This window comes from Hyaena hyaena, unplaced genomic scaffold (assembly GCF_003009895.1).
Source record: "Hyaena hyaena isolate Hyena2069 unplaced genomic scaffold, ASM300989v1 scaffold_293, whole genome shotgun sequence".
NCBI classification, from domain to species: Eukaryota; Metazoa; Chordata; class Mammalia; order Carnivora; family Hyaenidae; genus Hyaena; species Hyaena hyaena.
In genome coordinates this window covers 263,233-275,647 of record NW_024080925.1, presented here as the reverse complement: position 1 = coordinate 275,647, position 12,415 = coordinate 263,233, and the positions used below count along the sequence as shown (strand labels likewise).

The window sequence follows — 12,415 nt, the reverse complement described above, 5'->3', positions numbered from 1 at the left end:
CTTTTCTTTCGTTTTTTTTTTTTTTTTTTTTTTTTGGTCTCAAGTAGGAGGCCTACCCCCCCACCCCCACCCCAGCCCCCCACCACCCCCGACCTAAGCAGCTACCATGTCTGAGGCCCCCGGCGCGGCGTTGTCCCAGGCGGGTTGGTAAGTGGGAAGTCCCGCCGGCCGCCCGGCCGCGGGCGCGGGCCGGGGCCCCGAGGAGGGTTGGGGTTGGGGGGCGGTGGGTGCGTGTCGGGGTAGGCGGAGGCCGCCGCCCGCCCCCGGCCTCTCTCCGGGCCCTTCGGGCCGGCTCCGCCCCCGGCGCCACGCGGAGCCGAGCGAGTCCCCCAGCTCCGCTCGGGGCGGCGGCGGCGGCGCGGCCTGGGCCCCGGGCGGCGGGCGGCGGGCCGGGGAGAGGCCGGGGGCGGCGGGCAGAGCCGGCAGGGCGGCCGGCGGCCCGGGCCCGAGCGGCTCCGCCCGCAGGGACCCTCCGCGCCCCGCGCGCGCGCGCGCGCCGTTCCGGGCGGTGTTGCCGCGGCGCAACGCGGGGAGGCGAGGGCTGGAGACCCGAGGGCGGCGGAGAGGGGCGAGCGCGGCCGGAGCCGGCGGGCCCGCGGGGAGTTGAGGGTCGACCGCGAGCAGAGCCCGTGCTGCTGCCGGGGCCGCCGCCGCTTTCCCCTCCCTTCAGGGTAGTGTGCCGACCGGCGTGAAGCCGCCCTCCGTGGCACACTCATAACTTCTGAAGCTAGGAGTGACCTCATTGTCAACTCGTGTGGGTGCTCCGTAGAACTTTTCTGGAAGCGATGGCGGTGTTGTGATTTTTGAACACGTTTCGCGTCAAGATTTTAGAATCCGAGAGCAACCAAAAATTAACGCGAAATTAAGCGGTTTCTGGAACTGAGGTCGTTACGGTTGTTAACATTCAGTTTAATTCAGTCACGCGTTTGCAGGCCTTCATAGGCACCGTCGGAGAGGAGGGGTGGGCCGGAGGACGAAAAGGATTGGCCCCTGCCCTCTGCAAGTTCACTGTCGTAGGGAAAAGAGCAGAGAGGGCGGCGTTAAAAGAACAAACACGGAAGCGGTGGCGAAGTGCACAGAGGGGCAGACAGATGTGCTGTGCAAGGGGCCGGGAAGGGGAGTTCATTTCCTAGAGAAGTGGGTTTGGAAGGACGGCGAGGAAAGGGCTTTCTAGGCAGAGCCACTGGAGATGCCACACAGAAGCAGGAGAGCGCTTCCGGGGTTGCAGAACTGACCCTAGATCCTCGTGGTTCGTGGAAGTAGACGGTGTCCAGTGGGCAGTAAGACCGGAGAGGCTGGGCCAGGTTTCACACCTGTGTTTTGAAGAAGGGGCTCCTTCCTGGCTGTTCAGGTTAGAAGACTAGCGCAGAACTGTTAAGTGACGCAACATAGCAAGGAAGGACATAGCTAGAAAGTTGTGGAGTCGAAAGGTGACACAGCGGGGCTGGTAGTTCCCACTGTTAACGCTATGTTCCTATAGTTTTCCCATAGAACACCGTTAGCATAACAGACTGTGGCGTTAAAAACTAACCTTACTCGGTTTTATTTTGGTTCTGGAATTTGTACCGTCAGCGTCTTTACTTCGAAGGAGGTATTGAATAATTTTGGATCACTCTTCTTTTTCTTTTTATTATTATTATTTTAATATTTTTATTTATTTTTAGGAGAGAGAGAGACAGCGTGAGCAGGGGAGGGTCAGAGAGAGAGGGAGACACAGACTCTGAAACAGGCTCCAGGCTCTGAGCTGGCAGTCAGCACAGAGCCCGACGCGGGGCTCGAACCCACGAACCGCGAGATCATGACCCGAGCGAAAGTCGGACGCTTAACCGACTAAGCCACTCAGGCGCCCCTTATTATTATTATTTTTAATCCTTGGTTCTGAGAGAGAGCAAGCACAAGCAGAGCAGGGGCAGCGAGAGGGAGAGAGAGAATCCCAAGCAGGCTCCGCGCTGTCAGCACTGGGTGGGTTTGGGGCTCAATCCCAGGAACCATGATCTGGGGTGAAGTTGGATGCTTCCCTGACCGAGCCTCGCAGGTGCCTCCTTGGGTCACTCTGCTATTTCAGTTTTTCTCTGTGCTTCCTTAGATTGAGCCTTACATAGTTCTTCAGCCTAGTTATATAAGTTCATTTACAAACTTGGTCTTAATATGTCTAAGGTGACCTCACCTCCTGTAGAAAGGCTAGTCTTCTGTTTTGGTTCCAAACACTTCCTAAATTCTTCTTTTTTGGTTTTGGACTGTAACTCCTTAAGGACGGGGAACTGTAACTGGTTTTTCTGTGTATTTGTAGTGCCAGGGAGCCACTAGAGTGTAGGTTTTCAGTAAAGTCTGGTACAATTGACCTTGGAATGGCCTTGCCAGTCAGAATTCAGACCCTGCCACTCAGACTGCTAGCAGGGGTTTCTGTCCACGTTTAGATAGAATGCCTCCCTTGGTTGTTATTTTGTTATTAAGCTATTGCAATGTTATATTATAACATTTGTTACTTTATATTGCAAATTATTTAACATGTTTCTTTTTCCACCAGACTTGTTGCTTTTGTATGGCAGTGACTAATAAAGGCAATAGTAAGCTATGGGTCTAATAAGACTGTTTTCCCAGGAGTTTGGGAGTTATATGTAATTCCTAATGGGTCTTGAATGGGTTAGATTTGTGCCAAAGGAAACAAATGAATCACCTAGGCGTTCAGGTGGTCTGTATAGATCTTACATTTAAGTACAAACTTAACTATGTTAAAATACAGAATCTCAAAAGTTCAGGCAGAGAAGAGCACTGGAAGGAGACTTTATGACCAAAGAGTACCTTTGACCGACTAATACCAGTTCTGATATTCTGAGTTTCCTCTAACTCTTGAGATTCTCTGTTATTATCACTGACAAAACCATTTTTCTTAGCCCTTAGTGTTTTCACTTAATGATTTGCAGGACTTAAAAAGAAGTAGATGCTAACCTAAACTATTATTAAATCCTTTCTTTTATCTTCACCTAAAACAATAGGTTAAGGTAATATTTTATGATAAAAAAAAAAAGCTTAGGTTTCTAGCCTGTTATTTCAGTTGGTTATTTTCTGAGTACTCCCCCCTTTTAAGTCTTTAATTTTCATTAGAACGCTCATAAAATCAATACTTTAAAATATAACTAAAAAAATATATATATATAACTCCAACCACCCTGGCAGACTTTACAATAATTTTTTCCTTAGTGACGAGTAGCATCGAAAACATCGGGTTTTGCTGATTTGAACTTTAAATGTTTCGGGGCCTTCCACAGTATGGTGGTTACGTTCAAATAATGCACCAAATGGTGCATCGATCTTTTGTAGTACTTAGTTATATGTGTGGAATAGACTTCAGTATGAAAGGAGATTTTACTTCATTTGTCTATAGATAACATTTACCTAATCCCTTTTTGTTTTTTTCTTTTTGGAGAATCCCTTAAGAGGGATTTGTATATTTCTACTAACCTTTTGAATCTTTAAAATTTTTATAAAATGTCAACCTTTTGAAATTTTTATTTATTTTAAAGTTTATTTATTTTGAGAGAGAGAGAGTGGGGGAGGGACACAGAGAGAAGGAGAGAGAGTATCCCAAGTAGGCTTCCCAATGTCAGGCAGGAGCCTATTTTGGGGCTCCAACTCACGAACCCTGGAGATCATGACCTGAGCTGAAATCAAGGGTTGGGCGCCCTACTGAATGAGCCACCCAGGTGCCCAAGCCTTTTGAAACTTAAAAAAAAAAAAAAAGAAACATGTTAGAACATAATTAGTTGTGACTGTGTTTTTGAAAAGGTTTTTTGTGGGGCACTTGTGTGGCTCAGTCAGTTAAGTGTTTGACTTCGGTGTCAGGTAATGATCTCATGGTCTGTTATTTTGAGCCCCCATCGGGCTCTGCTGACAGCTCAGAGCTTGGGCCTGCTTCTGATTTTTGTGTGTCCCTAGCTCTGTGCCCCTCCCCCCACTTGTGCTGTCTCTCTCTCAAAAATAAACATTAAAAATAAAAAGAAAGAAAAGGTATTTTCCATAGAATTAGAGATGGTGTAGCTTCAGGTGCAGATGACGAAACTGAAGCACCAAGGGAATCAAACGTTTCCTCAGTTACAAGTAGCAGAACCAAGAATAGAGCCCAAACGTGTGGAATAAAGATTCAAAACTCATTTCCATCAAGCCATGGTGACCACTTCTAATTTAAATTGTTGATAAAACATGATACATTTTAAAATAGAAAATTGGATTAAAGCATTTTTTGGTGTGTAAATTTACTTTCTTCTTTGGGAAAGATAAAGTGCTTATGCTGAGGAATGGTGATTTTGGAAACAAAGAAACCTTTATCTTGCGGTGCACCTAAGTGCTGATTAGCGTTTTCTGAAAATCTGGTTAATTCTGTATTTTTCTAAGTCTGAGAATGTCTGAAAAGGTAAGGCACTGTATTGTATGTCTTTGCCTTACCCAGCAGTTTTGAGTTGAAGACACCATAAGGTAGCATTAGAAATAGTGTGTTTCCATTTTTATTATGAAAGAACATAATTTCTGAGAAACTCCAGGTTTTTAACATACAAGGCTTAACCAGGTTGTGCTCTGGGATTTTTGTTTTTGGGTTTTTGTTGAGGAGGGCAAGGTTAGAGGAAAAACAGAAGGGTGAACACAAAGGTCGTCTTACCTTGTTTGCCTTGAATTTCACCTTCCCTTTTGGATTTTCTGTCTTTGATTACTGTGCTTCCACCACACTGACCATCCTCTGGCCCAAGTGTATACTCCTTTCCCTTTCTTTCACCTTCAGACAACTAAGAAAGTCTATAGCTTGTAAAAGTCTTTATCAAAATTTAGTCCTAGGGAAGAACATCTTTGGGATAATAGGAAGCACAGTTGGCAGTATGGAGTATAAAGTGAATGTTCTCTAGTCTTGAAGGGCCTGCCTGATTCCACATGTTGCTGTGAGATAGATATTTAAAAGTGGTACTTCAGGACATTTTGCTGGAATTTGTAATTCCTCACTTTTAACCTGTCCACTGATGAAGAGCTGCTTTTCACGTTCCATTACGTAGAAGCTTCCTTCCAAATACATGTCATGACCAAGAAAGATTCCTGTTCTGTAGTTTCCACCCTGAACCTTTCTTGTATGCTTTCTATTGTCTGAGAGACATACCTCTTCCTCAGTAGATTGCTGGTGAATGATCTCAGTCTTTAAGTGAAAAGCAGCCTGGGGCACCTGGGTGGCTCAGTCAGTTCAGTGTCCTACTGTGGCTCAAGTCATGAGCTTGTGGCTGGTGGGCCTGAGCCCTGCATCAGGCTCTGCCCTGCTTCAGATTCGGGGTCTCCCTCTCTCTCTGCCACTCCCCCAATCTCTCTCTCTCTCTCTCAAAAATAAACAAACATAAAAAAATGAAAATGAAAAAAGTAAAGCAACCTTTGCAGTACCATCAATATAACAATACCCTTATGTACTATCCTGTTAGTAATAGACATACAATAAGAGTTTATACAAAGGGTATCTGAAGTTTTGCTCCCTTATATTCCAACGTAACTCTTAGACATAAGTACAAAAGAATACTGGTAGCTCTTTATAAGGTTTTATATGAAGTGCGGGATGTTTTATTATCTAGAATTATGAAATATTTTATCATTACCACTTTGATACAAACATACTCTTGGTGTACTGTTTTGGAAAGGATAAGAACCATTAACACACTTTTTAGCCAAAACAATAATAGATCACGTTCAAGAACATTAGAAGAAACCAATTGCTTTGTATTTTGGTTTCAGGAGACTTATCAAAGACATCCTATTTTGAAATATTTCCCATTTCTTTAATGAGCCCTTGTAACTATCTCTTTGGTTTACCTTGTTTGTGAAATTATAGTTCAACAGTAATAAGTCTTGTTGACCTTCTGTCTCAAAATATGTTACACATTGCCTGGCGGCTGCTACTGATACTATAAACTGTTAAAAAATGACTGGATATTCTATTAAACTGTGCCAAGTTTTCAGGTTTCAAGGTGCTGTTTGCAGTGATTTTTTTGGTGAATAACCTATAAATCTAGTTTCAACTGCCTGTAGACTTGACTGCCTCAAGCATAAAGGGGGTATAAAAAGAAACTCGCTACCTCAGCAAGTTGAAAATAATTTTTCTCCTCTCACACAGCAGCATTTGCTAAATCAAGTAAAAATTACATAGTAACAGTTCAAGAACCATAAAAATATAACTATATCAACTTTTTTGGTTTATGTTTTCTCCTTTTGACAAAAGAAGAATATTGGCATTTTGACTTACCATGTTGCCATTAAGTCCCAACCATCTAGAAATTGTGACTTTTTGTCAGATGTAGGATCTGGAAGTAGCTGAAGAGGACTTTGCCTTCAGAGGGTTTTTAGAAGAAGTAGACTGCACTCCCAGTGGTGCAAAAATTTTTGTGTAGAAATTGACATTTTCGTGAGGCCATAGAATGAAAACAAAGAAAAGCAGAGAAGAGGGGGCAAGAAATGCGTAGTGATAATGTACAATATTAAAAGGGTGTCAAATCAAAGATACTGAGAGCAGAAAGGAAGCATGCTGGTGATATAGACCAAGAGGAAAGGGCCATGTCATGCTCCAGGGCTGGACAGAGCCTATATGTACCTCAGCACTATTACCCCTACAGGTTTCACACCCCGACTGGATGAGTGTAAGTCTGTGTGCATGCATGTGTGAGCCATTTTTACACTTATTACAGTTTCACAATCTTTAAACTGGAGACAGATAGCTAACCTCATCTTAGGATAGTGCTGCTGAAGATATGGTATCTTTACAACAATAAGCAAGTCTCTGCAGTGATGCAGAGAAATGTGTAATCCCATATAGTAATGTGTGTACTGAAATACACATAGCAAATGTTTATGCATCTTATATACAAGGCACTGTTTGTTTTGTGATGATATACAAGTTGGTCAGAATTTACACATGTTATCTACTGGTATTTTACTTGAGAAGTCTGAGAGACTTTCCAGAACTAAAGATGTTAAGCAGGGCATGTTATATATGCCATCTCCTATGTTGTCTAGTCTTTGTCTAGGGAAAAAACAAGGCAGATTCACTGATGCATTCATTCAACAAATAATTATCAAACATCTTGCTGTGGCAGACTCTTTAGTTGAATCAGATGTAGTCTTACAGGGAAAAACCATTAATTACATATTGAAACATTGCATCTGTATAATATACTAGGGATGAAAAGGGACATGGTTCTAGATGAGCTTATAGAAGGGAAATTTGGTGTCTTCGTGGTGGTCGGAGAATGCTTTCCTGAGATCTGGAGGATGAGCAGGAATTAAATAGACTGAGTTACCCTCTCTCTCTCTGACCCTCCCCTGCTCACGCTGTCTCTCTCTCTCCTAGAAATAAAAAAAAATAAAAAATAAAAAAAAATAAATAGACTGAGTTAGGGTAAAGCAGCATATGCGAAGTTCATAGGGCAGTAGAGAGCATGGTGAGTACCAAGGTCTGAAGGAGCAGGATGTGTGGAGGGCCAGACAGGTGTGGTATAGTGAGATGGGACTGGAAGATACTTAGGGCCTAGACCATGTAGCTGGGGCCTTGCTTTTATTCTTGAGGCAGTAGAAATTGGTTGGAAAGTTTTATCAGGGGATGGGATGGTTGAAGTAGGGATGACACCATAGTTAAATTTTGAGAAATGCTTGCATTGAATAAAATGGCTCAGAGCTTGGCATGAGTGGTTGGGTAGAGTGGTGGTGATTGAGATGGAGAGCAGAGACTGACTGATATTTGGGAGACAAAATGGACAGAACTTTTAGATGGACTGTATATGTGGGAAAGAGAGAGAAGGAGATGTCAAGGGGTTGATTTCTAGGTTTCTGGCTTGTAGACCTAAATTGATTATAGTATGGTTAGATAGGGAGTATTAGAAGAAGGACCACATTTTTGAGAGGTGAATCATGAATTGAAGTTGGACATTATTTGAGTATGAGGGACCTTTGAGTCATCTAATAAAAGCTGTCAATTAGATATTAGGAAATACTAATCTTGCACTAGGAAGAAGACTGGATTAGAGATATAAATTTGGAGTCATTTGAGGATAGCTGATGATTGAAATAGTGCATAAATGAGATCACCTAAGGCTGCACTGTCTAGGATGGTAGACATTAGCCACATGTGGTTACCGAATATTTGAAATATGTCTAATCCAAATTTGCATGTGACATAAATGTAAAATACACACTGGGTTTGGAAAACTTAGTACAAAAAAAAGGATTTGAATATCTCTGATTCATTTTTATATTGTTTACATGTTGAAATAATGCTGTCAATATATTGTGTTAAAATATATTATGAAATTGGGGCGCCTGGGTGGCTTAGTTGGTTAAGCGTCCGACTTTCGCTTAGGTCATGATCTCGCGGTTTGTGGGTTCGAGCCCCATGTCAGGCTCTGTGCTGACTGCCAGCTCAGAGCCTGGTGCCTATTTCAGAGTCTGTGTCTCCCTCTCTCTCTGACCCTCCCCTGCTCACGCTGTCTCCCTCTCTCTCCTAGAAATAAATAAACATTAAAAAAATATATTATGAAATTAATTTCACTTGTTTCTCTTTACTTTTTAAAATGTGACTGCCAGAAAATTTAAAATAACCTATGTGGCTTGCATTACATTTCTATTAGATAGCACTGATCTATGATCTAGAAAATCAAACTACGAATAAGAAGAGGCTAGGTTTAAGCACTGAGGAATTTCAGCATTTTAAAGGAGAATTAGCCTTTTAGGAGCTGCCAGAGTGGGGAGAAAAAGCATTGGAATATGAAATCAGTGTCTTTTCTGAAACGAGAAAATGGATATGTCTTTATTAGTTCTGTGAAAAGATCATTTGCTTAGCTCAGTATTGGATTATTGGATTGGATTATTAGAGACTCTGAGCAGTTTTTAAAAACATTTTTATAACTTCAGATATATGAAGGTCCCTTTTTTAAATTCCCCCCAAGTCCCCTCAAAACTTATCCAAATATAAAATGCTAATAAAATTCAGCTGCAGCTTTTTAGAAGAAAGTCTGTAATGGATATTAGTGAAGATATTAAGAAAAAAACATTTTTATTCTATTAAATAATTCCTAGGCAGGACCTTGAGAAGTTTGAAAATTAATAAAGATATAATTTTTAAAATACATAATATGAAACATTAAGCATAAATATTGATAGAAAAAACTTGCTAAATAAATTAAGCCAATATTTTATAATGGATTTTCAAATTAATTCAGTTTAAGTTTTGTTTTGGAAGAGATAGCAATGTATATATAAAGTTTAAGTGTCTGGAAAGTTGGTAGATGATCATGATAAAGCTAGTGAAATAATTTTTCCTTTTACCTTTAATGCATTCTAACATTATTAGATCCAAGGAAATAAGTGAATATTTGGTTTTTCTAATTAGTTAAAATAGTTTGATTGATGTCTTATTTTGTAAGCTCCTGTAGGACAAGGATGAAGTCTTCATATCTCTGAGGTGTTCCTGGCAGTGAGCGGGGTGCAGGGTCCATAGCAGGCATGTACATGCTTGTAGAATGAATGCTAGTTAGTACCATTGTAATTTAGTCTCAGCATTTTTCATCATACTGGTTTTGTGTTCTCAAACTTTTTCAGACTTGGTATAGAGTAGAAAATTATTACTTGTGAAATGAATGTTGTGAAATTTAAAAAAAGTTTTATGAAAAAATGTAATTTTTACAGTAACCTGTTATACAAAGCTTTCTCTATTAAAAAAAAAGTTTATTTTTTTATTTTGAGAGAGAGAGCACGTGTGTGTGCGCAAGCACAGGAGCAGTGGAGGGGCAGAGAGAGGGGGAGAGAGAGAATCCTAAGCAGGCTCTACGCTGTCAGCTCGGAGCCCCCAAGCAAGGCTCAGTCCCACAAACCAAGGGATCATAACCTGAGCTGAAATCTAGAGTCTGACACTTACCTGACCAAGCCACCCAGGCACCCCAAAGCTTTCTCTGTTTATGGATATTTACTACTTCCGACTGAATGCAAACATATACACTTACAAATATGTTGATAATATTTCTTGCATCGGACAACCAACTGTTTTGGTAGGGGTTTGAAAAGTTCTTTCTCAAAGCAACTATTTTCAGAAGTTTTTAGTATAATTTGCCGTAGGTCCTAATTATTTCTCTACACATTTGATATTTTATGAGATACTACAAATTTTTACTGTTCCTTTTGATATTTCAGAATTGCTTGTTATGTCAGGGTTTCTGGTTAGAAAGACATTAGGAGAGGAGGTTATAATTCATTCTGTGGCCTTTGATGAGGCAAAGCAGGAGGCACTTGGACACTTTCCAGTTTATTCAGCTGACATAGGGTTCTAGCCCACTGTGTTTTATGTGAGGACTCTGCCAAGCACAGGTTGCTCTTTTGTTGACTTTCAATATGAACAACAGAAAAGGCCATATATATGTTGCTAGTTAGGGAGAGGCCTTCTTCTCAGTGGCCTTCCTCAGTTTACCATACTCAGAATGGCAGAATACCATTGACCTTTTTTGCCTGAGCTGAGAGCCTAGGTTGGTATCTGGAGGCTTCTGCTCCCAGAGTTGGCCATGATCTTTTGTGCAGGCTGCTTGATGAATTCCTCAGTGTCTTTCACTCTACATTGTGAGTTAACAGTGAAATTTCCCCAGGATTGTGTTAATTTGATTTCTTTCCTTTGTGATGCTTCTTGGTACAGGATTAGTCACAGGCTCTGTTAGACTCCTCTTTGGACATTTTGAAGTTTTACAAGGTCAGGATGTATTTTTTCCTTATTTTGGTTGCTGCGATAAATTCTTTGACAGCTTTTTCTGGTTATGGTTATTTGCTTTGTTTTTACTTTTTAAAAAAATTTGGTTAATTACACATTTATCAGAAATCTTTATAAGCATATGGTAATTAGGTATTTTCATTTCATAAATAATGAAACTATGTCATATACATATATTAAAAAATATGATTGCTGCAACAATACCATGAAATTTTGTCTATGTTTCCATCATTGCTGGTGCAAAATAATGATCCCAGATAACAGTTATCTTTGTTGGTAGACAAATCTAGCTATTCTTTGCTACACAGAGACACCTGCCATTTTACTCAATAAATTTTCTACCAGTTGTAAGGAAAAGATTTCTTTTGTAGAGATAGTTTCCAATTGAAAGATGTCGTCATAGAATTAGATGTAGCTTCTTTACCATGAGAGGTTAGCACTGAGATTTTGATTTGACATCTTGAAAAAGATAGTCCAGTGCAGTTTTGTAAATGTTAATGGATAATATTATTTAAATGATAGATGACAGAAATCATAGTATACTTTCTGGAGTCTGATTGTCTTGAAAGGGCAATAGGGCCTTGAACTTTTTTCCAGTTTATACTTATGTGAAGCATTTATGTTGATATTATTTTAATTAAAATGTAAAACTGGCCTGAGGTACACTCATCTTAGTATTTACAAAACTGCTTTGTATTAGTTAGGTTGAAAGTTAGGCTGATATACAGAGACCCCACATTACAAAAGTCTAAAGAACATAGCCCTCATCACAAAAAAAAAACCCACAGTGATGGGGAATACGCTTTGTGCTGTCATTCATGGGCCCAAATTCCTGCCATCTAACTTTTGTTGTCTCCTAACTCCTGCTACTCCAAGTGTGGTCCTAAGACCAGAATCATTAGCATTACCTGGTACCTTGTTAGCAAGGTAGAGGCTCAGTTTCTGCCACAGATGTACTAAATCAGCTTCTGTATTTTAACAGGATTCTCCCAGTGGCTTTTTTGCACATTTAAGTTCAAGAAGCACTAGTTAGGGTATGTATTGTCATTGTTTTCATGCACATAGTGTATCTGCGATATCAGAATTTTAGTTAGCAGAAGGGAAAGGACAGCTGAGAGACATAGAGTGAGTTCCCTGATGGGAAAGGTGGCACACATCTCTTCCTTAGTTTCCAAGAACTTAATATCACCTACCTGAAAGGGATTCTGGGAAATGTGGCCTAGCCTAGTGATTCTTAAGCTGTCTTCCAGTTTTTAAAATTTCTAGTTTTTCACACATCAGTACTTTTGTGAAGTATAAAATCTTGCAGCAATGTCAGATTGCTTTTAGAGTTTCTAAATGACTTATCTCAGTTTCTGTACTTATTCCATCACGAGGCAGTAATAAGGAGTTTGAAGATTGGTACTGATCAATGGACCACACTTGAAGTAGTTCCCTTCTACCTGGACACATTTTGAATTTTTCACTTACTGATAACTGTTCAAATTATGGTAAAGTTGCACAAATTTGGTATGAATGAATGAAGCACTTTTTATTTTGTATTTTTTTTTAAATGTTTTATTTATTTCTAGGAGAGAGAGAGAGAGAGACAGCGTGAGCAGGGGAGGGTCAGAGAGAGAGGGAGTCACAGACTCTGAAACAGGCTCTAGGCTC

General features: G+C 40.7%; 1 protein-coding gene across 6 annotated transcripts in view; it reads left to right on the top strand.

Annotated features, from left to right (window-relative positions):
- The first annotated feature begins 69 nt into the window (after nt 1-69).
- TDRD3 (tudor domain containing 3) overlaps nt 70-12,415 on the top strand; it is a 165,092-nt gene continuing 152,746 nt past the window's right edge. For 4 of the 6 annotated variants that reach the window (XM_039247281.1, XM_039247278.1, XM_039247280.1 and 1 more), the window contains exon 1: nt 70-147. In XM_039247281.1, coding sequence (XP_039103212.1) covers nt 107-147 — 41 coding nt within the window. In that variant the 5' untranslated portion in view covers nt 70-106. Of the gene's footprint in view, nt 148-866; nt 885-1,225; nt 1,352-12,415 lie in introns of those variants that run through there. The other 2 variants (XM_039247284.1, XM_039247283.1) reach the window with 2 other exon arrangements.